Source organism: Carlito syrichta, unplaced genomic scaffold, assembly GCF_000164805.1.
Source record: "Carlito syrichta isolate Samal-C Ts95f unplaced genomic scaffold, Tarsius_syrichta-2.0.1 Scaffold316292, whole genome shotgun sequence".
NCBI lineage: Eukaryota > Metazoa > Chordata > Mammalia > Primates > Tarsiidae > Carlito > Carlito syrichta.
The window spans coordinates 676,552-703,028 of record NW_007260388.1 but is presented as its reverse complement, the minus strand read 5'-3'; the positions used below and the strand labels follow the sequence as shown (position 1 = coordinate 703,028).

Sequence of the window (26,477 nt, the reverse complement as noted above, 5' to 3'; positions counted from 1 at the left end):
TGGGGCGAGGGAAGCGGCCCGGGCGCGGAACTAGGCCTCCGCTCCCGGCCCGCCGCGGCCCCCTCCTCTGGCAGTCGCCAGTGGCGACGCCCGAGGGCCGTCCTGGCACGGCGGCGGCGGCCCCCGGCACCTCAGCCGCGGGGGGAGAGGAGACAGGAGGGAGGGACCTCCGCGCGGGAAACTTAAAGTTGAGGGGCTGGGTGGAGACCGTGGAAAAGCGCACGGGGGAGTGAGAAAGACCGCGATGGGGAGGACCTCCGTGCCGGGGAAGGGGGCGAGAGGCGCCGGGGTGCGGGGAACGAAGGTCCCTGGGGGAAGAACTGGGGGTATGTTGGGGAGGCAGTAGCCTCCGTGAGGACAGAGGGGGGAAGCCCTGCCGGCCGGGGGCGGGGCCCTCGACGCTCTGCGCAGATGCCCGCGGCGCCTCGGGGACGGGCGCAGGGGCAAGTGGCCGCCGCGTGTGAAGCCGGGGTGGGTTCAGCTCCTGGGGCCGCTCACGCGCGCGGGGGCTAGAGGAGGGGCCGGGGCCGCTTCCGGGGAGTCTGAGCACAGACGCAGGGCTCGTGCGATCGGGGACGGCCCCGGCTGGGTAGGGCAGCCCCTGAGCCCCGCGGCGAGGCGTCCCGCTGCCTGCGGAGAGCCGAAGCTCCGAGTACTGGGAGCCAGCCGGGCGGATGATTTCAACTTTCTTTTCGGCCGCTCGGTCTTTCGGGTCGTTTCTTACTAGGAAACTCCTTGCTGGCCGCTGGGCGCACGCGGCCAGAGTGAGGCGCGCCGCGTAATCAAGCCGCAGCCCGGACGCGGCGACAGTCACCCATTAAAAGAAAGCAAACCGAGGACGCTCAAAGCACAAACACGGTGTTGCGGCACGCAGTCTGTTCCGATTAAAGTAACCAGCGCCTCTTCGCCGCGGCGGCCGTCCCGGCCTGGGAGGCGCGCAGAGCCGCTCTCCCGCCCTGGAAACAGAGGCTTGGCCGCGGGTGGTCGCTCGGGGCCTGGAGCCTCCCCGGGCGCTTCAGCCCAGGTCCCGGGAGCCTGGCGGTGGCCGCTGCGTCTCCAGGGCGCGTGGGGCGACTCCCTGCCGCTGATCTCCGGGCCCGGCCTCTCCAGACGCGGCGCGCAGGCCGGGGGTTCCTGGGGCAGGCGGGGCCTTTCTCCTCCTCTTCCTCCCGGGACTCCAGACCGCGGCCGCCAGCGGCGCCGCTGCGCACTGCAGCCCGGGGTCAGGCGGCAGGGCAACCCGGCGCGTGGCTGCGGAGCCGGGGTCTGCACCTGGGCGGGGCCTCGGGCAAGCCTGCGGGAGTGTGCGGCGTGGCTCCGCGTGGGTGCGGGCGCGCGGGGGAGGCCCGGGCGGCCGCGGACTGCCCACGGGGTCTGTGGACAGTAGCGCGCGGCGAGGGCGCGCGGGCCCCTGCCAGGAGCCGGCGGCCGCGAGCCGCGCCCCGGCTGATACCGGAAAAGCCTGTGATTGGCCGTGGCCGCCCCTATGCAAACGAGCTGAGGGAATGGAATTCCTCGGGCCGGGCTTACAGTAAAAGCACGTTCATTTCCAGGCACGCTCATTCATAGAGCCAGCGGGCGCGGGCGGGACGGGCGCCCCGCGGCCGGACCCAGCCAGGGCACCACGCTGCCCGGCCCCGCGCCGGCAGGCACCTCTTCCCGGGGACTCTGGGGACGCCAGAAGACAGCCAGCCTTTGCTGATTCTCCGCGGCCTGCGTTGGACCTTCCTTTTTTTTTTTTTTTTTTCCTTTCTTTCTTACTTTTGAATTAACTGGCTTCTTGGCTGGATGTTTCAACTTCTTTCCGGGCTGTGAACTTTTCCCCGATTGTTTCCTTTCACAACCGCTGGAAAGTGCGCTGTGGCTCGAGGCGAGCGGTGGAGTTGGGTGTGCGTGGCGGGGTGCGTGGCAAAGTGTGTGCGTGTGTAACCCGAGCCGCCGGTCTGTCTCCATCTGCGCCGCGGAGCCTCCGCTCGAGGCCCGCTCCACCTGCTGCGGATTCGCGGTGCTCCTGGGTATTTGTGCGTCGCGGCAGCGAACCCGCGGGCGCCGGGGCGGCGTTGGAGGAAGATCGTCTCGCGGCTGCCCAAGTCGGGGCTGACTCACCCAGCCGATGTAGACCGTGGCTTGTTTCGGAAGAGTGGGTGTTTGCGTGTGTGTGACTCGGCCGCTGCTCAACTCCCATCAAACCACAGGACCGGCCACAAACTTAACCAACATCCCCAAACCCGAGTTCGCAGATGTGGAGAGCTGTACTCTGAGTGCCATCGACTTGGCTTTTTTTTTTTTTTTTTTTTTTTTTTTTTAAGATTAGCTCAGATCTTTGAAAAGCTGAATTTTCTGCACTGAGAATTTTGACAGGATTTATTCAGAGAACAGAGTTCTTAACAAGTACTTCTATCTCAGCCCTGCTCCAACTACTGAAGCTGATTTTCAAGGCTACTTTTAAAAAATCTGCAGCGTGCATTAATGGATTTCTGTTGTTTAAATTCTCTACAGATTGTATTGTAAATATTTTATGAAGTAGAGCATATGTACATATTTATATATACGTGCACATACATTAGTAGCACGACCTTTGGAAGTCGCCTCTCTTGCTTTTAAGGACTGAAACTAGTTTTGCATGATAAAAGTGGCCTTGTGTATGGAAGATACTCGTGTGTTTTGTGTTCTGTTGGAACTTTAAACAGAACTCACCTGCAAAAAATTGGCAGGCAATTGACTACTGGAACTTCCAGATCTTGCATTTACTGGTCGTTTTGCTCTCCGCATACATATTTTAGGACGTATATGGGAATTCTGTCTCCAGGAACTTTTTTTAACAGTCAAAGACGAAACTTAAACTCTCCAAGGAAGACTTGGAAGAAGATAGTCTCCCTTTGGGCGTTTGACTTTGGATTCTGGTCGCCTACTTTTTAATGCACGAAAGCGGTCGGTTGCTCGGAGCCCCTCCTGGTTCGGAGGCCGACCAGCCCAACTAGAACTTTCCCCCTCCTGGACTGTTAGTCACTTAGTCTCTCCCCTCCCCCGGTCCCCCCGCGGTAATAAAGGTCCCTGAACTTGTATGTTGGTCTCCCGGGAGCTGCTTGCTGAAGATCCGCGCCCCGGTCGCCGTCTGCTAGGAGCTGTTTGCAGGGCCCTAACTCAACCGGCTTGTTGTGATGCGTATCCCCGTAGATGCCAGCACGAGCCGCCGCTTCACGCCGCCTTCCACCGCGCTGAGCCCCGGCAAGATGAGCGAGGCGCTGCCGCTGGGCGCCCCGGACGCCGGCGCCGCCCTGGCCGGCAAGCTGAGGAGTGGCGACCGCAGCATGGTGGAGGTGCTGGCCGACCACCCGGGCGAGCTGGTGCGCACCGACAGCCCCAACTTCCTCTGCTCCGTGCTGCCTACGCACTGGCGCTGCAACAAGACCCTGCCCATCGCTTTCAAGGTACTGACCCGGAGGGGGTGGTGGGAGGACAGACGGAGGCCGGCCGAGGCCCGGGGCCAGCCGGGAGGGCAGCGGCTGGGCGGGCGGGGCCGGATTCTAGCAAGGGGCGCCGCAGCCCCCGGTCCATCCTCGTGCGCTTGGGGGATGTTGTGTTGCCTTGGAGACCCTCAAGAGGGACCCGCCTCGGCCCGTCGGGGCGGCCTCCTGGGAGGGCTGAAAATACCAGAACTCTCCAAAAGACATCTCCGGAGGGCCAGTCAAGACCTCCCGAGCAGGGGCCTTAGCTTTGATACAAGCTAGGAAAAGTTATAATCCAGCAGGGACAAGCTGTTCCGTTAACACACTGCTCCCCTCGCCCAAACCATTTTGTCTCCCTCGGATGAAGGCATCAGGAAATCAACTAGAGATACGTTTATACCTTGAGGTCAGTGAAGAGAAACTAACAAGGGAAACTGTCGGAGATTTTTTTTTTTTCCTCCCTTTTTAACCGCCCTATAGTAATTAGCATGTCTAAAGTCCATGGCGGGCGTAGTTAAGTTTGCAAAAGTTTTCTGAAAAGCTTTGCGAGGCTTCTAGCCTGCTGCTGCCAGACACCGCAAGTAATGAATCCTGTTTCTTGGCCCGGAACCCTCCTGAACATTATCGTCGGCTCACCTAGATTAAGCCCCCGGGACAGCGAAAGGTGACAAGGCTGTCTTCCGAGAGTCCGGAGGTCCCCTGGGCCCGCTGTCCTGCAAGAGGAGGGGGCGGCGGGCGACACCAGCAAAGCGGCTCCCAAGGTCTCTCTATTCACTTTCACCTCTGATCTTCCCGGACTTTGAGCTGTCTTTAAAAATCTTGGCCTTCAACAGGGATATAAACACAACCCCGGGCATTTTTAAACAACCATCCTACTACCCTGGCAGCAAGCGGTGGGAAATTCATTTATGCGGTGGGGATTCTGTTCTTCTGTCTTTGGTGGGTTTTAAATGGTGCGACATTTTAGTATAGTCATTTCCTGTACATTTAAATGGCTAATGAAGGCAGATGATTCAAACTGTAAAATTGGCTACTCTCAAAAAAAAAAAAAAAAAACTGGCTAAATATTTGTCCCCTTTTAGGGGAGAGTAATTTAATGTAAGCTTTTTATAGTTCCAGGTCTCAGCTGGGTATTGATCTAATTACAATGAATAATGTTCACGTTTTTTAAAAGTTCTGTCGGAGTTCTTTATTTTTAAGTTGTGTACACTTTCAAACTTAGACTGTGATTTCTAAAACAAGACAAAATTTACAATTGGCTATGTCTATAGGATTACCTCTTTTTCACTCGGTTTTCTAAAAACAATTTTTTGTTTTGTTTTTTAGTGGGGATAGTAATAAGGATAAGAGGAGCACCTACTTGCTCTTTTCCTTCTTCCATTTATGAAGATTTGGGTTTGGGAGCCCATTTCAATTTTAAATCATTCTAAGCCTCGAGGTAAATAGACACAATCGTGACTCTCCTTGCTTCACCCTCATTGAGAGGGGACCTGATGGTTAGGGCCCTGGGGGTCACTTTTAAATAAAAGCAGAGAAAATACAGGCTGATGACCTACCAAAGGGCCATTTAAACCTGGCTGCCCCGACACACCAAGGCTCTATTTGTGGCTTCCTTCAGGGAGAAATCAGGGTAGCTCCTGAACTCCCTCTTCTGCCAGGGAATCCACACCCCAGTATATCAAAACACTAAATGGTAATAAAGAATCTTCAAGAGCTAGAGCGATGCAAAGTCTTTAGGCACCACGCAAAAGTATTTTCTTCTAAAAGAATGAAAAACCATGCAAATTATCTTTATGAACCACCAGAGAATTCCTTTAGCAGAAATCTTAATAACCATAGTTTGACAAATTCCGTTTTTAAATGACTTTTGACAATTAACTTTAAACAGTTTTGATTTGTTTTATTGAGTGATAGTCTGTAGGCTACTAAAGTCAAGGTGTAGGTCTCCTGAGAACATTTGGGGGAAAGGAAAGTACAGCAGAGAAATCAGACCACTTGATTAATATCTGTCACCACCCCATCCACATAGAGGCCTCTTTCTCCAGGAGACCTGCTCACTGCATAACTGGAAGAGTAGAAAAATTTTCAGTGAGAGAACAAGCACAAAGGTTAGGGATAAAAGCAAGCTAAACATCAAAACCCACTTGCATCCTGGGTTGATTTACTGTGTGTCCCTGGCTCCGTTCTGTTTATCCGCCCACCCAGCTACCTCCCAAGCAGTTTCCACAGAAATTATTACTTAAGTAAGCCTCAGTCTCTTCAGGAAGTTAATCGGTATTATTATATTCCCTATAATAAAGAGGAGAAAATTAAAACAATATTAAAATCTGATAATATCGGCGAAAAGAGCATTTAAGTACTTCTTTAGGAGTCTTCTGAAGTTCTGTGTATAAATCCCTGCTTTAGTCTTCTGAACTAACGAGAGGTTTAAAATTATGAATTTTCTTTAAACTAGATCAGAGTCATTGTAATTACTTATCTTGAACCCTGACCCATTCTGCCCACCCCACCCTTCCCTCCCATGGGAACACCTCTATTTTAGAGTAGGACAGATGCATATTTTTACTACTGAGAAAATCTTAAATTTGCTGTGTGTTACCCAATATTTACAGAAGCAGCCTAAAAGTCTCTTTGGATGACTATATCATATTATAACTTGTTTAGGCTCTGGTACCCTAGAGTCTAAAGATATAAACATGCCTTCAGCAGGGAAGTTCCAAGGCCTTGGATGCTGGTGGTAATATTATTTTAATAAAAGAAGAAATAAGCAATGTTTCTGTCGGCAAGATCACGGTCCCTAGCTATGTATTATATGTCATCTCTATGAATTCTGTATTCCACTCCACAGCCTTCTTTGAAACACTGGAAGATTAAGGGATTGGGAGTAAATGAATTGTAACTGTAATTTCAACCTAATTAGAATTGGTTGAAAATGTCAATTTGAACTGTGAACAGGCTAGCCAAGAACAGTATTGAGAGGTCCATGTAGTGTATAAGAGAGTTGATATTTTGCCCAACTTCCTGATACTGTAAAAACAGAGAAGTAAAACAAAATATGAGATATCTTTGGCCAGCAAGTCCCTTCTTGTCTGTTTGGTCTGTGTTAAAATGTAAATGTTTGTGTTTCCCTTACCTATTGTTTATAGCATTTCATTCTAGTTGCTTTTTTTCCTGCTTGAAATTAGATATTGTTATATTCTCTTTATATTGCCGATCAATGACAAAATCTGCATCAAATTAGCAAAAATGTTCGTTTTACATGTAAAAAACAAAAATTATTTTAATCTAGTCTAAGTATGCTTGTTAGCAGTTGGATGATACACATTATTAACTAAATTTCCCTGGATTTAATATTTCCTCCTCCCTCCCCCCAAAAATCCCTCAGAGATCAATACAAGTCCAAATAAATGATATGTGAACACCCAAATATCTTTGCTTCTTGCTGCAATTTTTTTTAAACAAAAGGAGTGGAAGTTGAACTTCTAACTCTTAAATTTAAAATTCCAACATCAACACCCTTTTCTTACTGCACCACCGTGATACTTTTATTCTATGTTTGTTTCTACTTGTTGAAGTTCTCATTAATTTACCAAATTACTTGTGAGGATAGTTTTGGAATGATGAAAGGCACAGACATGGACCACTGTGAGAGGAACAGCAGTAAGATCAGGGTGATTTAGGATACATTTTGGTAGTTATAAAACAAGATTTATTTGTTTTAACGTTTTTACAGATTCAGTCCCAACAATGAGCTATTCAGTTTGGAAACCATGTAGTTGATGCAGTCCCTGTATACTTACTGAAGGTAGGGTTAAAATAGAGAAGCCTGGGTCACTACGGGAAGATGAAGATGAGGAAGTAAAAATATGTGTTCAAGGAGGACATTTCAACACTGTGAGCTAATTTTACAGAGGGAAGTGAAAATCATGAAAAAAGTGGGACAGTTTTTAAGAGATGAAAAAGAACAGAATAAAGCAAGCACAATTTGCGGGAATAGAAAACATGATAAAAATCAAATAACTGAACAGAGAGATTTATTTCAGTGATATATTTTGAAAACAAAAGAGAATTGTCATACTACTACTCTTAATTAAATGGCAACAAACATACAATGGGAGCTAAATATCTAATTAGAGGGTGCTTGCAGAATAAATAGCAGTATTTTAAAATCTCCTCTGTAGAAAACATGTCCAACAATTGGAATGAAAGGATTAAAAAGAGATAAAAGGCCCACAGTTTGACTGTGCATGTTGGATAAAATAGAGGGAAATGCCTATTTTCACGGAATAGATTATCTTGGTATTGTGTTGGATTGGAAGTACATTTACCTCTCAAAGCAAGTTGGATCATTTTCTCTGTCGTGCTTTTTAGAACCCAAGGACCGACACAGTTGTAGTGAATAAAAACAATAGACAGTTACCTGAAGGACACAGGGAAAGGGTCATGACTAAGCAGACAGTGAAGAGGGGAATCTTGAGAAAGGTGACTGTGATATTATACAAGTGAGTCAATGACAGTCTTATTTACATATAGACTGAAAGAGGACTGAAAATATAGGTACTACAAAAATTATGCAGCAATTACTAGGTTAAAAATGGGAGGTGGAAGAGCATAGGAAGGAATAATAATGGTAGCTTAAGAAATAATTTATTATTATCAAATAGAAAATAACCAAAAAATGATTATATAATTGGAATAAGTAATACAAATTCCACTACTGACTGAGAAAGTACCACAAAGAATGTCAGAAATGATAAGAATAAATACAACTTGGGGCATTTTTATTTAAGTTCTATGACTACTTTGAAAACTAGAAACAATTGAAATATAGCCAATAATAAATGTCTAGAGCAAGAAAATATTTTCTAGAAGGGTTAAATGATGGGTTAAAAGGGTTAAAACCAAGAAATGGATACAATTGCTCAAAACATCTTCAGGCCATGCTCTTCGGAGTATTTTAGCTTGAGATTAATTTTTTGTTACCTGAATATCAAAGTTTTTATCCACCCGTTTTCTTCAACTGCCCCAATAACAAATCCATACATATTCAATTACATTAAAGAAATTCCTCATCAAGATCAACTGCATTTGGAGAAAATTTCAATCATCTATGATGATATAGTTTACACACCTTTGGAACTCACTCAGATATAAAAATGCAGCCCAGTTCCACCCCTGAAGTGAGGAAGGTGCATAAAAGTGAATGCCCCTTTTCTCTGGGGTCTGTTGATTTTGCAATTAGTAATAAGCAAAGGGTACATTTCTGATATTTTTTTCTTGCCTGCTAGAATTCACTGCTAGTGACACTCAAGATAATAGAAGCAAGTAAGGGGTGTCAAAGATGACCTACAAGAGGACAGTTTTTAAGTTGTTAAAGAAACTACAGCAAAGATGAAACTTAATTTTAGCAAAAGTAAGTTTAAACACCGAAAAGTAAAGTTTGGGCCCTGTCTGGCCCATCAGTGGAGACTTGAGCAAACAAAAGATGGTTTCGATTATAAACTTACAAACACAAGATATTCTGTTTCTCAGATGAGAGGAATTAAGAAGAGACGGCATAGCTTCTTAAAGTCCTTGCTATCATGAGTCTTATTCCAACTGTGCTCTGTGGCATAGCTGAATTTAGTAAAAATTTTATTATTTCAAAATTTATTTATGATTATGCATAACAAAATAAAAAGTAAGGCTACCCAGCAATAAGTTTTCTGTTGTTTTGTTGAATTACTATTCCTCTGCAACCTGAAAATTAGCACTTAATTTTAGAATAGTTATGACATGAATGCAGATAGAAGTGTACGCATAACATTCCTGATGTCTGCATTTGTTCCCATCTGATGTTTAGGTGGTGGCTCTAGGGGATGTTCCGGATGGCACTCTGGTCACTGTGATGGCCGGCAACGATGAAAACTACTCAGCCGAGCTAAGAAATGCCACCGCAGCAATGAAGAACCAGGTTGCCAGGTTCAATGACCTCAGGTTTGTCGGTCGAAGTGGAAGAGGTATGTATCTGTCAAAACTGAACTTGGAGCACATGTTTCATGGCAACGCAAGCTTTAACACAATATTTACTTAAAGTTTAATATTTTTAGCAGAATCTAAGTCTGCATTATTGTTACTGAATTAGTTTAAGGCTGATCTGAAAGATGCAAGACGTGAATTGTGAATTTTAAAGAAACTTTAAAATTTTTTACTAATATGTAAAAATATAAAACTTGCCATAACGGAAACTAAGATTATGCAATGGGGGTTCTCTCTTTGGTAATAATACAAAATTTGTTTGATGGAAACTGTTGATTTATGATCCATGCACTACCTGTGACAAGTGACAGAGTTTCAAATGTTCACTTCTAATAATGTTCAGGTATCTCTAGAATATAATGTTGAAACATGGTTTCAAGCAAGATTGCCTTTTTGGGTAACATATGAAGAAATAGTGTTAGTACCATTGATGGCAATATGGCCTTCTTTCTATATTTCTTTTGAATGCCTAATTATTATCTGGGGGCAGGGACTGGGCCTGGTTAACATTAGATACTAATAATATTAGAGACTGGATTATTCAAGGAACTGTTGCATTAGTTCAGCTCTATGTATAGTTTGATTTTTCTTTGCCTTTAGCTTATCAAATTATTAGAGCAGAAAGAGGCACCTCGATTCATTGCAGTTTTCTTGGTTTTCAATTATTTTCAAGTATTATACTTTATCTATATTGTAAGAACCTAAGTCATATTTTATAAACAGTGACACGTACTAACAGTCTAATTGAAGGAGGTAGGGTAGGTTTTTTAAGAAATCATTTTTGTAATAGAGTATTGAATAAACTTACAAATAAAAGTTATTTCAAATGTAACAAAGAGACTTGAGATAAATACCTAAGTAACAATAATTTTCAAATTGGAAAAAATAGAAGGACCAGCCAAAGAACATTTAAACATAAGAGTAATCAATACTCTTTGTAAAGTCAGTTAAAAATAAAAGAAAATCTTTGTTCTCAGGGACTTTGATTAGTCGGCAAGGGAAGAGGGGTAAATGTGTGTTGATTTTGGCTATTGTTTTTGCTATCCTAGCTGTCTGGAGCATTTTCATAATAAAACCATTGCTGGAGAAAATAAAAAACTTATATAATGTGATTGAAAATATATGTTCATAGTACTGTGTTAATAATAGGGTGATGCAAAGAAAATTATGTCCATTTATTGAAAGCATGAGTGATGCTATAAGATATAAAAGCATAAGTCATTAAATGGGTTCACTTGTTATATTAAAAGTCCCCACCTTTCCGTAAATGGAATTTACATTATGATTCAGAGATGTGTATTTAGAAAACATCTTGAAGGCTTTGGCAGAGTGGGTGAGAAGCCAATAAAAAACAAAGGCCCCACAGCCTGGCCCGTACCCATCTGCCTCACTAACACTCTCAATTCAATTCTTGTTGATTTTTACAATTAGAAATCAATCGCTGAATATCATTTGGTTGCTTTTCCAGGAGTGGAAGTATTATCATCATAATATGTATTTCTGCGGGTCTATGTGTTAGGTTTTGGTTATAAGAGTTTTGAAAACTGTTTAATCGTCCACGCCAGTGACATTTTCCCATAAGAAGTTCAGTAGTGGCTTTCCGGCAATGTGCAGTAAATTGGTGATAATACAGAATGAGGTTTTGAAAGCAGCATGCTTTCTTTTCTGGCATTGAGGGCTGATCTCTCATCCCTCATTGGCCATTTCTGTTTTGAGTGGGTGACTAATAGGTGCTTGTGTTTACTTGGGTAACAGTGAACTGTTTCCCCAAGGTGTGGATTGTTTGCATTTAGCTGCCTGATTCATGCCAGTATGCTCTTGAGTTTGCACAAACCCCCAAAAGTAAAATAGCTGCAACCGAGGCTGGGCTGTCTTCTCATACCCTGGAACAAGAAAATTAATTGAAATGCCATACATGGACAATATTTGTTTTGAACAAGCTCTCCTTTCCACCAGTGATATAAGCAATAAAAAAAAAAAACAAGAACCCTTTTTGAATATTCTACCCAATTATAGTTACTGTGTATATTGTTGGTCTTAAGAGAGAGGTATGTAGTACATATATGTGTGTGTATGTGTGTGTATATATATATATATATATATATATATATATATATATATATGTGCATATATATAATGGTCAGTGCTCCAAGACAAAATGAGCTGTCTGGAGGCCCGGTTTGACTCTGTGTCATAATTTTCTCCGTAGTTGTAAAATACAATTTGATTTTGCTCTTTCAAGAGTAAGTGTCAGCATCAAAGCCTGCCAGATTTGTTTCTTTCTTTCTTTTTTTTTTGGCAATTTACTACCGTTAGAAAGAGAGCAGATGATTCTCACTAATTTTGACAATTAGTCTTAATCTTCATCACTGAATCTTATCCTTTAAAAATTTCGTTACATTTTATTGTGATCTTAAGACTACTGTTTCATTTTCTGTTTTTGAAAATATATCCTTGGCATCGACACACCACGCAGTGGCCCAGAAGGTCCTGGCTCTTAGCTCATCCACACTTTCATTGCCAATTTTGAATTCTGTCAAAAGCCACTGGTCTGATGGATTCTCCAAGGGCCTGGTACTTGGTACAAAATGAAAGGTAGAAAGGGAAGTTCTTTTTTCTTTTACCAGCTGCCAGTCCGTGGGGATCGTAAATCTCATAGAAATTGCCAGAGGTTGAACGTGGAAGGGTTTTTCTCTGTTCTATAAAACTGATCTGTCTGGGCTTTGGCTGATGTCCAGGATCCTAGCGCCTAACCTCGGGTTCAGCCTGCAACTGGGAAAACCTGCCTGTCCGGCTTTTACGGCCTTGCTGACTACACTGGCCCCTCGGCAGCCTGAACCTTCTCCCTTTTCTTCCATTCCCTCTGTTTTCTCCCTGGCAGTTTAAATCTTGTTCAGGGTATATCTCCCTCTTGGAATGTCTCTCCCTTTGATTCAGTATCGCCATGTAAATTGACCGCTCCTTTACAATGGAAGAAGAGATAGCAGTTCCCGGGAGATGAGAGAGTTAGACAGCTCTGGAAAGTCAGACTGAACCCCAGAGGTCATGTGAGCACACAGGTTGTTGTTCCAAACTATTCACATTTTAACCACATGGTCTGGGACTATCCGTCACCTCCAGAAAATCGAAGTTCAGGGTCAAAGGGGAATTCTTTTTGGTGAGATTCATTCACTCAGCAGTTTACATCAGTTTGCAGTTGATGCAGGTGCTTCCAATATTTTTAGTTACAAGAAAGTATTTCATGGCTTCAGCTGGGAGACATCTAAGAAATTTTAGCAATGAAATCTGTGAGTACTTTATTCCTGTTGGAGTATTTAATCAGTTGGAAAAGAATCGATCAATCAATGAAGATAGCTTTACTTATTTCTTTTTCGAAACAAAGAAGAAATCTACCAGACTGCATCATCAATCTCATCATAAATGGGGGAAGATAATCCACTGCAAATTTTCTTATAATTTTTTTCAGAATATATATGTGTGTACACACACACACACACACACACACACACACACACACACATATTTATCTTTTGGGAACATCATAGATAATTTTGAAGATCCTTTGGAAGACTTTCCCAAGGGAGAAAAATGCACATGTTCACTTATACACAATTTCATGTACAAGTTTAGTTTCCAGGCTGCTGGAGTTTGTCTGTGGATCTTCCATGGACCCCAGGCCAAGAATCTGTGAATTTGGAACTTTGCATTGTTCATGGAGAGCTGGCCTAGCACTATGCAATAACTAGTGGATACCTGGAAAATGAATAAATAAATGAACAAATGAGGTAGACATTTTCTTGTACCCTGTGCTGTTTTGGTAGCACCTGTTTTTGTTATAACCAGGACCTGGATAGTATAATTAGGAAACTAATCCCTTTCAAACTGCTGGTCCAGGCCTTTGGACAGTCATCAGGTATACATGCATGTAATCATTTGGAAAGGAAAGAGGGTCTGTTTTGTCATTGAAAGGACAGTCTCTTGTCTAGTGCATGCATCAGGCCCCAGCTGCAGAGTTGCAATGCAGATTCCATGCCCAGCCCTGTGAGGTCAAGTGGTCTGTAGCCTGTCAGGACGGGGTTTAATTCTTGCTGGAATTTGTGTTTATACTGACCTCCCTGGCAACTTTAATCTTGCCCACTTTCAAAATAGTATTCTTTCTCAATGCTTTTAGAAAGTGAAATTCCTTCAGTATGTTCTTGCTATGGATGCCTTCCCAGACATAATATTTATCCTGTCATAATCTGGGCTATTGCATATTTGTGGAATGTTGGTTACCTAAGGCATTTTCATTTCTAAGTTATTTTACATTATTTGGGAAACTATGGGGAGGTTGCCTTTCAGACAAGTGGAAGTTTGTGGTCGAGATGAAGAGAAGGCAAATTTAGAAAAGGGAGAAACTACTGGTATTCTAAATGAAAAGAGACGTGCCTTTATGCAGTGGTTGTTATCGAGTGATGGTCTGACTCACAATGTTACCCTAGAATCCAAGTCATTCTCTGTTCAACCACAGATTCATTTAATAGGAGAAGGAAGAATTTATCTGACAACCCCAGAACTGTTTCACGGGTAACATTCACAATATAAGCTGATAATCAGATCTCCTAGAGAGAACACAAGGAAAAGACATGGAGTCTATTAAAATCAACTCTCACATTTTTATCCTTTTTTCCCTGTTGTTATTAATCTACACTTTAAAATAATATTTATACTTAAATCTGAAAACAGATTTCAGTGTGGGCAAATATGGATGGAAGAAGACCCAGCCTCTGATACACCAAGCCTCAGCCAGCCCCAGCAAATACTTCCTTTCCATGGCAGGTCAAAAGCTGCATCTGTGATCTGACGTAGAATTCTTCTCTAGAGATCAGGTTTCTTATTCTGTTTTATGTCTGCCAATAAAAGAATAGCAACACTTTCTTAAAGCAAGTCACTCCCTGCCTTGCTTAAAGCCTGGGGTGGCCCAGCCATGGCAAGGACCAAAGAGAAAAGCTTTCTTGAAAACTGCTTGTGTTTGCAACAAGCAGTTTCACAATTTATCCCTTCATGGTTTTCTTGCTGATTTTATGAAGTGCTAGGCATTGCTGATGGTGTCAGACAGCTTTTTTTAATTGAGGCTATTTGTATGAACAATATTTTACAGTTGATGGGCAGAAGCTCCTCTCCACCCATCCTCAACCCCTTCCTTGCCAGCCGGCTAACTTTTGGTGGAGACATTTCTTTTTGGTCAGGACAGAAGACTATCAATCAGAAAGCGCCTCCGAGAGAAATAATGGTTGAGTGATTTTTAGAGCTTCCTGTTTCAACAGCAAGCATTATAGACATAAACAGTGACCCAGCCAACGGCTGCAATACTGCTCTGGTTCTAATAAATCAGTTTTGTATTTTCTTTTTGTGCTGGTTGGCGAGGGGTAAGAGAAGGTGGAGAGAAGGTGGAGAGGACTGGTTATGGAAGAACATATTCTGTGTTTCTGAGGTTTTTTTTATTTTTAAGCAGAAATTACTTGTTGACGAGGAGAGATGTTGTATTGTCTCTTTCTGTTGATGATTATGAAACAAGTTCGGATCAGTAAAGAGATGTTTATGAATAGCCGTGTACTGTCAATATGGAGAGGGTACATGGTTTTGAAGGCCCTGCTGGATTCTTAGCTTGTGTGTGTGTGTGTGTGTGTGTGTGTGTGTGTGTGTGTGAGAGAGAGAGAGAGAGAGAGAGAGAGAGAGAGAGAGAGAGAGAGAGAGAGAGAGAGAGAGAGAGAAACAAGAACATCTGTACTTTCACCAAGAGACTTCTTGGACCAAATTATCTTTGAAGAGTAGATTCATGCTAACAACATCTTCTCATCTAAAGCCCAAATAAAGCAATTAACAGAAATTAATAAGTGAACAGTGTGGATTTAATGAGCTACGTATGAATACCTTCAAATGTGCCTGTTTTGTTGGCTCCCTAGCAGGGCATGAGAGACAGTTCTTTAAAGTTTGAATTTGTAAATGCTTGTTAGTGGGCTTCAGACTATGACTACCCTTTATCACAGGTATTGATGCGAGTCTCACATTCAACAGAGATGTATTTGGATCTGTGTTGAGAAATAAGCAATTGATGGCATTCACTTTGCACTGCACTGATTTGGAATTCCAGCATGTTGCCCAGCCTCTGTGAGCTTATATTGGGCAGAACATTCCATTCAGGAACTCCATTTGACGTCACCGAACCTTTTCCAGCTAGGGTGTCAGGTCGTTGAAGACCCATAAATCATAGAGTAATCCCAACAGTTTCCTTTGAAAAGCTCATGGTCATTCTGCTGCTAGATTCAAAATATGTTTCCTCTGATTTTCTCAATAAGGAAGCATTCATTTAGGAGTCATTTAAGCTGTGTTTTCTCAAAGAAGATGTAAGTAAATTTCCTGTTTATTTTTCAACTTCGATTACTTCCTGCTTTTACCTTGAGATTTAAGACCATCATTAAGAATGTACAGCAGCACCATCTATGGAACTATCCCACCTCCCCCCATCACCTGGCCCGAGGAATCTCCCATCCAGTTAATGGGAGGGCTGGCCAACACCCTCAGGGGTGGTGTGTGGTCCTAATTGAGTCGCCTTATGCAAACAAAAATAATGGACAGGAATACAAGCGGTTTGAGCATAGTTGGTCATCTGTGTTCTTATCAGATCTCTGCAGATGAGGCAGGGAGGGATGGGACTGTTTAAAGGTGGAAAAACTTTAGTTTGCCCAAGGCATTGGTTTTTGGTCTTTACAAATATTTTCTTTTATTCTATTTGAAATAACTGTATAGGAGACAGTCAGTACGAATTATCTATCTATCTGTCTATCTGTCTATCTATCATCTATCTACGAGAGAGACCCATAAAAATCTGGATTTTATTTATAAAAATTCTGTATTTACTCTTATGTTTAAACTTCAGTTACCTTCAAAGTACTAGTCACTTGATGCAATACACCTGCTGAGACACTTTTTCCACTGCTCAAAACAGTTTTTGAACTTGTCAATTTTGATGCCTTTTAGTGCTTCTGCTGTTTTTTATTTCCCCTCTTCCACATTGACAAAATTTGTCCCTTTGAGGACATTTTTCATCTGGGAAAACAAAAACAGTCACTCAGGGCCAGACTGGGTGAATAGGGAGGGTGGGGCATGGGGGTCATGCTCTTTTTGCTCAAAAACTGCTGAACTGAGTGTTGCAGGTGCACTGGTAAATCACCCATCATAAAATGGACAAACACCTTGAAATATACGGGAAAAAAAAAAAAATTCACCGAAGCTGAACACAGCCTCTCACAACAATGCTAGCCGATGTCGATGGGTTCCAAGAACCCTAACTTAGCGGGGGAAGCCTGTACTATGAGGTGCCTGTTCTCCAAAAAAATAATTCCAGTTTTTTTAGGGTCCCCATTGAATGTATTTATGTATCTATCTATCTATAATTAATGAAGAGCCAGTCTAAACTCATGTTAAGGCTTTGTCTGCCTCTTTAAATGGTGTGTCTCCTGCCTTTGTCATTCTATCTGAAGCCACTATCCAACTGCTGATCAATTGTGATGATAATCTCACTCAGTGGTTCTCAACTGGGAGTGATCTTGACTCTGACAGTATGTTTGGTGATATGTGCAGACACTTTTGGTTGTTATGTACTGAGTTAGGAGAGGGCTACTGGCAGCTAGTAGGTAGAGGCCAGGGATCCACTAAGTATCCTACTATGTGCCGGAGAGCCTTCCCCAACAAAGACCCAAATGTCAGTCTTACAGAGACTGATGAACCCTGATTTAGCAGCACATTTGTATCCTAAGTTACAAAATGTCTCCCTTACCCTTCTTTCCTGACACTTTCTGCCTCCCTACAAAATTGCTGATAAATTTATTTTTAAAAGTTCATACAGAATAAAAAATAAAATGAGAGAACATCACTGAATGTTCAGAGTTTGGGTTTTTTTTTTTTAATTTTTAAGTGAAAACATACCAGTGTTCTGCATGCATAGAATTGCACACTTCTACATCTCCGCATCTCTGCCTCCCGGCCTAGGATTTATTCCAGGTCATGACCACGTGGCGGCTGAAGGAGAAGCTGCAGGAGGGGTGGGCCTCAGAGTAGGGCAGCTCCTCCAGGAAGAGTCCCCTACAGGTGTCACACAGGTTCAGGTACACAGGGACAGTAGAAGTGATCAAGCTCTCTGCTGGCTGTTTGATGCACTTCCCTGAATGCTTCAGTTGAGGGACCACGAATCTACCAATCCAGGTACAAGAATTGATGTAAAACGAAAGTTCTGGTTGTGTGTCACTGACAGACGACTTCCAGACACCACAAAGAGCTCAGTCTACACTCTCGAAGTATAAATAGAGGCCATGCATAGAAGGGGAGAAGGGACCAAGGTTTGTGGGTTTGCTGCCCTCAGGCTGGGTTTGCAGGTACCACAGGCAGACAGATGGCTGGATTCTTCCGGAGCTTTCTCTCACCTGCCCCAACATGTTAGTTTCACCATCACCTGCTTTCATACTGAGATTCAGGAAAAGATGGTTTGAAAGCAAAAGTCTGATCAAAGATTCCCCTCAGTGCTCCTGCTGCATCGAGGCAGAGTCTGCTGCAGGTTGAATTTCTTGAATAAGTCTGACTGCAGCTGCTTTGTTTGTCTGTTTGCTTGCTTTGGGGCTGCATGGAAACCCTCACTTCTAACTTTGCTGCCCCATGTATACATGTACTTGTTTTAAGCTCTGCACTGTAAAGTCATGGCTCCCAGATTTGACATAGAGATCAGTTGTATGTCAAATCATTTGTGACTGGTAAGGGTTAACTATCCAAATGGGAGTCATGGATGGCATCTGAGCCATGAACTGTGCAGAACTCATGTTGTTCTAGATGTGCTCGGGAGGAAAGTCATAGGGAAAAGAGCTCAAAGACAGCTGTGGCATGCTGGGGTGATTGCAGAGGTACTGGGACCAAAGCACTGTGGAAAATAAATGAAGATATGCCCAGAAGCTCCCAGGAGGTGGACTGACAGGCATTTTCTTTTCTTTTCTTTTTTCCTTTTTTTCTTTTTTGATTTGGAGTCTCACTCCATCACCCAGGCTGGAGTGTAGTGGCACAATCATGTCTACTGCAGCCTCAACCTGCTGGGTTCAGCTGATCCTTCTGCCTCAGGCTCCCAAGAAACTGGGACTACAGGCGTGCACCACCATGCCCTGCTAATTTTTTGTTGAGATGAGGTCTCACTGTGTTGCCTAGTCTGGTCTTGAACTCCTGGGCTCAAGCAATTCTCTCACCTCAGCCTCCCAAAGTGCTGGAATTACAGGCGTGAGCCACCGCGCCAGGCCTCTATCAGGAATTTCCAAAAAACAAAAGATCCAGTCCTTAACTAGAAAAGTTCCATGTGGTATCGTCAGTGTCTTGATCATCGTGCCTGACACGTGGTACTCATTAAGGGTCTGTGAACGAATAATTATTCCTAGGCTATTTTACTCTAGGCCAGCGGTCCCCAACATTATTGACATCAGGGACCAGTTTCATGGAAGTCAGTTTTTTTATGGACAGGGTGGAGGGTCATCAGGCATTAAATTCTCATAAGGAGCATCACAACCTAGATCCCTCACATTCACAGTTCACAATGGGGTTCGCACTCCTATGAGAATCGAATGCTTCTATTGATCTGACAGTAGGCAGAGTTCTGCTCACCCACTGTTCACCTTCTGCTGTGTGGCCTGGTTCCTAACAGGCCATGGACCAGTACTGATCCATGGCTGGGGGGTTGAGGACCCTTGCTCTAGGCAGTACAGCCTTGTAGTCAGCACATGGACTTTACTGGATTCTCCAGTGACGGGAGAGTCTCTCAACTTGGGCACTATTGACATTTAGGCCAGTCATTCATTGCTGTGAGGGGCTATCCTTTGTGTTGTTGAATGTTTAACAGTGTCCCTGACCTCTACCCAGTGGCCAGGAGGACCCACTCTCCCAGTTGTGACAACCAGAAATGTCTGTAGATATTGCCTAATGTCCCTTGGGGGATGCAAATCGCCTGTGATTGAGAATCCCTGACTTCAAGCTGTCTGTCCTTGAACAAGTTCCTTGATCTGTGTGAACCTGATTCTGCCTTTGTTTATAGGAAGAGAGGGGTACAGTTATTGCCTCTGAGATAAGGCATAGGTTAGGGATTGTTATTTTCTGTGGTGGGTTCCAATGCAGTGACATTAACTTTGTGGGGTAGATAACGCAACAGCAAAGAGCAACAGCAAAGCCAGGGTCCTACTTTTTTTGTGTCTAAACAAATGAGTTTTTGAGGTAGGAATACAACCCTTATCCTTATTTCTCGGCCCCATAGAGGTCTGAGGCCACAAAAGGGTTATATGCAGCAGGCACTGAGATTTCAGATTAGCAATGGAAGAAATGAAATTAAATATGTACTGTAATTTGAAGCACTGTTTTTCATGGGAAAAGAAGCTCTCCCAACTTAACCTCTCCAACTCTTTTGTCCAAACATTAATAGCATGCAAATATTTATGATTCATACATGCCCCTTTTAATTCCCAACCATATTTTAACAATAAACACTGCATTTTAATAATGAAGCAGAATAATCCCTTTGTCCTGTCACTGGGCTCCATGGGCTGGCACCCGGCAGCATCACATTCTTCCTGTGATTGCTGTCTCCACCCAAATTGAGGGCAGTTTTGTCGTGGTGCCACAGCAGCTTGCCTTGGACCATACTGAGGACTTCCTGGCTGTTCCCCTGGAAGCTGTTCTTAAGGCTGTATCTCAGCATTTTCATAAAGTGTAAGTGAATGTCCATGCATGTTTTTCTCTTTGGGTCACACATAAACTGAGAATGGATTAATCTGGCTGTTCCTTGGAAAAGTATCTTACTACACTGTTATCTTGCATTCTGGCCAAACCCCTGGGCTCTAGATGACACTAAAGCCATTGTATCCTATTGAATATCCCTCTGATTCATGATAACAGCATAGAAATACACACATCTGTTTGTGAGATCCTGTAGGAATTTGGAAGGAAGCATGACCTAGGGTCAGGAGTGGGCACACTTGTAGGACTCAGATGTGTTAGCTTCTGTCTTCCCATCTGCACAGTAGGTATAAGAACACCTACCTGTGCCTCACAAGGTTGTTAGGATGATAAAAAGTGAGATGATGTGCATGTGACAAGACTTAGGAAGAAGAGCTACGACTCACCTTGACATTGTTCTTTCTTCTACAGTAGGAATCACAGAGAAAGGGAACAGGACAGGCCGGAGGCAGCACATGTCTTGCTGAGTCAGAAAGTCAGGAATGATGCTATCTTCCAGGGTCCACTCCTTGATGGCAAGTTAAGTGAGAATGCCTGAGATACAGCAGGGCTTTCATATATTCATGAATACAATGTGCGTGTAATAATAATATAATTACAAGCATTCACTGGGCATTGACCATATGATGGAAGTGTAGGATCTATTCCTGTTTTATTATGACTGTTCCTCTGCCCCACCTCCTGAGGTTATTTACTGAGGGTATTTCATTCATTCATTCAATCATTCATTCATCAGATGTGCACCGAGCACCTACTGTGTGCCAGGCACTAGGCCAGCCCCGGAGATATAAAAGTCAGCCAGGGAAGTCACAGCCTTCAGGGACTAATGAGGGGGAACAAATGAAGCAGGCCATCCCTGTTCGAAGTGGACAGTACATGGTAAAGGATAGATGTGGCAGGAGCCAAGGAGCAGCAGTGCATTGCCTAGGGAAAGTTCAGAGGATCTCCCTAGACCAATTGTCATCTCAGTTGAGATCTGCAGGTGACAAGGAGGCCATCCATGTGGAAGCATCGACAAGTGTATCCAAGCAGAGAAACCAGAGTGAGGGAGAAGCACCTGGCCTGTGGAGGAGCTGAGAGATGCCCCAGTGGCCACCAGGAAGGCCTTGGAAATGGGTGGGGCGGGGATTACCTGGAAGTCCATGCTGGGAATTTGGATCTTAATAAAACGGAGAACCACCAACAGGTTTTAAGCTAATTCCAGATACCAGTTGTAGAAAGATACTTGGCTTGCAGATTGAAGAATGGAAAGGACAATGGGAGGGTACTCAGGGATATTTGAACTCAATCCGAAGACTGAGAGCTCTCATTTCTCCTTGGAGGCTGCCGGGGTCTGCAGACACTCCCTTTGGTAAATGGCACTGTTCCTAGAAAGCAGCTCCCACCTCAAGCTTGCCTCAGGCTTCCTCCTTTTCAATCTTCTCCTCCACCTGCCCTTCCTCCTACCTGCAGCAGCAGGTGATCCAAGGCTAATGAGCAGAAACTGAGGTCTAGGGGGTGGGGTTGTTCAGAATGTTCACGCCTTGGACCTCAGGCCTCCCTGCAGCTCTGTGTGGTATTGGGCTGTGTGTTTGAGGCTAGGGACATAAGCAGGGTCACGAGGAGGCCAACCCCAGGAGGTCCCTTTGGTCACCTGCCCCGTGCAGCCCAGCCTGAGGACGGGTAGAGACTGATGAATTTGGGTGTGTCAACCAAAGGTTTCCCCTGAATGGAAGAACAAGGCAGCAGGGTGGCTTTGGCCCTAGAGAGGGCTGTGAGTTCAGGGTCTTTGGCTAAAGCTTGACTTCCCAGCTGAGACCCCAGAGAATTGTGCTACACAAAAAGGAAGATCAGAAAAGGAATATGAAATTGGGAGGCAGGTCATACAGAACTGCATGAGCATCCTGGTGCTTTGCGGATTGGGTGATGTTCCCTGTGAAGAGAGAGGCCTGCCCTTCCATTCCTTCTGGAAGGCTAAGGTCTCCCTCCTGCAGTTGAGGAGTATAAGCCCAGCACTTGCACCTCTAAGAAAGCAAGCTGTGCCTTCTGAGGGAAATCAGACGTCATGAAGAAACTCACTGTCAAACTGAAAGTTTATAGAATGATTCACTGATTAATTTATCAAACCTTTTTTATTGCATCGGAACAGAAGATACAAAGATGAATAAAATGCTGTCTTGACCTCAGACACCTCATTTTCACAAAACATCTCTAGAAAAAAGGCTTTGCGTAGCTTCCTTTTTCTTCAAGTACAACAGCTATTTTTTTTCAAACCCTTTCAAACTCATTTCCATCCTATGGAAAACTGACTTCTATATTTTAAGGACCTGATTTTCAGGCCAACTTTGGAGGGTTGTCCTTGTGCCCATAGCTTGGGCCACCAGTCTGCATTTTGCTTGCGTGGATGCAGGTGTGATCCGGTAAATACATCTGCAAACACTGGGCACTTTGCACACAAGTGTATCTATGGTACACTGACGTCTTAATCCAACTCAGGTTAGAGAACCAGGAAATTATGTGCAAGTTGAAGGATTTGTACCCTGTTCAGAAATCCCCAAATAAATTAATTATACAGCTCCACTGTCAAAAATAGTGGTAAATGTTTGGGTAAGGAAATGGGAGAAAAAGCAAAAGCATGAATTTTGGCTGTTAGGTTGTTCCAGTGGAAAAATTAGAAATACAAATAAAAAATACTTTGTGAAAAATACTCCAAGTGCAGATTACTCCTGGAATCTGGGGGTACATTATTAATTTTAATACGTAGTTATCCACGATCAAAATTAGACCCAGAGCAATTTGTTGTAAATGGAGAAATCTCCCTGCAACCTTTCTGAATCTTGTGGGATTTCCTAAATTTGTAAAGAGCAGAACTTGAGCCTTTCCTGCCTCTCTTGGTTTTCAAAGGCTGCATTTTTTTTTTTTTCCTCTTATTTTTCCTTTCTTTCTCTCTGGGGTGTTTCAAGATTGTGAGCATGATGGGTTTTCCTGCAGGGATACACAAGTGAGTGAAAAATATTATGATTGCGTTTTCTAAGGAGTGTGACCCCCAAGGCAGAGCTCCTTTATGTGTTCAGCCTTCCTTTGCGTGACAAAAGGCAAGTTTCACATCCCCTGAAACTGCCTTAAAAAGGAGAAGATGACACATGGATCCACATCTGCCCCAAAGAACGCGACAGGAACAGAGTCCACTGAGGAGCCAGTGCAGGAGGACTGGCTGCCCACAAACAAAACCGAGGGAGGCATAACCATGACAGGAGTGAGAAGGTCACCCCTCAGACACCGACTGGCATAGGAGGACACTGCTGTGATGTGACTAGGTCCAAACTTTTATTTTTTACATTTTTTGAGTCGGAGTCTCACTCTGTTGCCCAAGCCTCACTGCAGCCTCGACCTGTTGGGCCCAGGCAATCCTTCTGCCTTAGCCTCCCAAGTAGCTGGGAACACAGACGTGTACCACCACATGCAGCTAATTTCCTTCCTTCCTTCCTTCCTTCCTTCCTTCCTTCCTTCCTTCCTTCCTTCCCTCCTTCCCTCCTTCCTTCTTCCTATGTTGCCCAGCCAGATCTTGAATTTCTGGGCTCAAGTAGACTCCCAAAGTGCTGGGATTACAGGTATGAGCCACCACTGTGACTGGCCTCCAAACTCTCAAATATGTTATTCCACACCTGCGCAAGAAATGATATCCAGCCCTGGTCTTTTCTCTGTGTTTTTCTCTCCTCGCCCTCGGGCCTTTGGAGAGCAGTATGCACATTTGCAGCAATCCTGAGGTTTAGCCACTTCCCAGATGTGGTGAAGAAGTGGAGTATGTTCTGGGTCATGCGGAACTGCAGTGTCCAGTCGTGGCTTTATTTGACCACAATTGGCTGTCACAGTTCACTAGCCCCAGGGCCCTAAACGTCAAGACAAATCAAGCCTAGGCCTGCGGCCTCCTTGCAGTGGAGAGTGTGTCACGGCAGCAAGTGTCCCGGAAGACGCACCCATGAACTTCTTCCCAACTAAATAAAGCAGTTTGTATTTTGCCCTGGCATTTGAAGAGACAATGGCGTCAAGGGAGAGGACATATGTTGCAGTAAGGATCATTCAGCCTGGCGTGTTTACTTAGCATATCAGCAAGTCACACTTGCACCTTGCAAGGGTCAGGGCAGGAGTAAACTTGAACTTGAAGTTCGAGTTGCACTTAGCAGCTCCATCACCCGCTGAACACATATACACGTACACGCACGCATACACACACACACACACACACACACACACACACACACACACACACACCCCTCTCACCCTCAGTCATCATTGACCACTTTCTCCGCAGCCCCTCACGAGATCTCTCACAGCTCTGGTCTTGGTGGAATCACACTTATGTCTTTCTTGATAATTCAACTGACATTTACTGAGAGCTTTCTCTCTGCCCTTTTATCATCTCATTTAACCTGCATAATAACCCTATAAGATGGAATGACTGTTATTACCCCCATTTTACAGATGACAAAGCAGAAGCCCTAGAGAGGTTAAGTCACTTGGCCCATGGTCACACAACTAGTAAGCAGAGCTGAATGTAGGTGGGTGAGCCTGAGATTCCATGCTGTTAACTCATCACCCCATGAATTTCCACCATCATGGGATTTTATTGGTTGGTTGATTGAGTTGGGGTCTCTGTCATCCAGGCTGGAGTGCAGTGGCACGATCACCACAGCCTCAGCCTCCGGGGCTCAGGGCAATCCTTCCACCTCAGCCTCCCAAGTAGCTGGGACTACAGGTGCACGCCACCACATCTGGCTAATATTTTTTATTTTTATTTTTTTGTAGAGACGAGGTATTGCAGCACTGCCTAGGCTGGTCTCAAATTCCTAGGCTCAAGCAATCCACCCGTCTCGACCTCCCAAATTGCTAGGATTACAGGCGTGAGCTACTGCGCCCAGCCCGTCATGGGATTTTATAATGAAGTTTTCTTCTACTGCTGCTGCCAAGCCTACGTTGGGACAATCTTTTCCACCCCTACCTTCCTATTCACTCTCAGTGTTTGTGCTTCTAAAATAGAGGTCCTCCCATAACCCAACCACAGGCCAGAACTGACGCTGCTGTGGAGGTCAGATTTCCATGAGTGAGAGAAAGAAGAACTTGGCGGTTCCCCCTTTCCTTGGCTCCTTCCCATGCTGGGCTTCTGTGACCCTATAGTGAGCCCCCCTGGAGCTGAGAGCCGTGACCTTTCAGCAGCACACAGAAGGTCAGTCCTGTGGTTATCTGTGCATTGACCTTAGCCTTTGCTGGTCTCAGGAAGCCTCCGGGGTAGGGACTGCCTCCAGGCTACAAACAGGAGCATTCTTTCTATCTACTGCAGCCTATTCCTTCTACCCTGGTATTTGGTCCTGAAGAGCCCATGTTGGGGCTGTTGTTAGTTAGCCAATCTGCCCGCCTCACTGTCCCAGCTACAGCTTGTTGAGAAAAACACTTGAAAGCCTTTTGTTCTCCACACCCACGTACTTAAAATACCAGCCCCACAGGTCATTTTAATGAGGGAATTTGGCTCATAACACGTGTGCCCCGGGGCTCAGATCCCACTTCTGCAGGTGCTGGCCAAGAAGGGCTGTGTCGCAGCAGGGATGGGTTGGGGCAGGGTGGAGGGCAGAGCCCGCGGGTCCTGTCACATGTGCCCATTGGCCAACCACAGCCCACTGTCAAGGCGGTGCCGGGTCTGGTTGGAAGAACACAAAGGAAGTGGAAGGCAGGGTTTTCCTGTAGTGGAAAAATGTCACATGCACCTGTGAAGAAGAAGTCATCACTCTGTCCATAAGAAGATAATAAGCAAATGTCCTTGTACCCAAAGCTGTAAACAAGAGCCCATTGTGAGGGAGATTACCAGAATATCTCCTCCTCCATGAACCTTGTGACTGTGGGCCAGACGCTCCACCTGGCAGTGTTCGCTGGGTGGAAATGTCTTGTGACTGCTTATAAAATGATGGGCAGAAATAATAAGCATGATGATGGGCAGTGATTTCAAAATACTCACTTTGGTTGAATTTCATTCCTGATTAAGTAGGCTAGTCTGTGGTTAACCAGGGGGAATGTCATAAGTGCTCAAATTTGCCAGAAGCCCAGACTTAGCTCAGTAAGAAAATGCCTTTTTTTTGAGTCAGGGTCTCTCTCACTCTGTCATCTGGGTTGGAGTGCAGTGGCACAATCCTGGCTCACTGCAACCTCAACCTCCTGGACTCAGGCAATCCTCTCTCCTCAGCC

At 44.6% G+C, this 26,477-nt stretch overlaps 1 protein-coding gene across 1 annotated transcript in view; it reads left to right on the top strand.

The window, feature by feature from the left end:
• RUNX1 (runt related transcription factor 1) overlaps positions 1-26,477 on the top strand; it is a gene marked incomplete at its 5' end in the record, with an annotated part of 105,538 nt that overhangs the window by 2,740 nt on the left and 76,321 nt on the right. The window contains 2 exons of the mRNA XM_008074067.1: positions 3,178-3,431; positions 9,292-9,448. Of these exons, the coding sequence (XP_008072258.1) occupies positions 3,178-3,431; positions 9,292-9,448 (411 nt within the window). The remainder of the gene's footprint in view (positions 1-3,177; positions 3,432-9,291; positions 9,449-26,477) is intronic.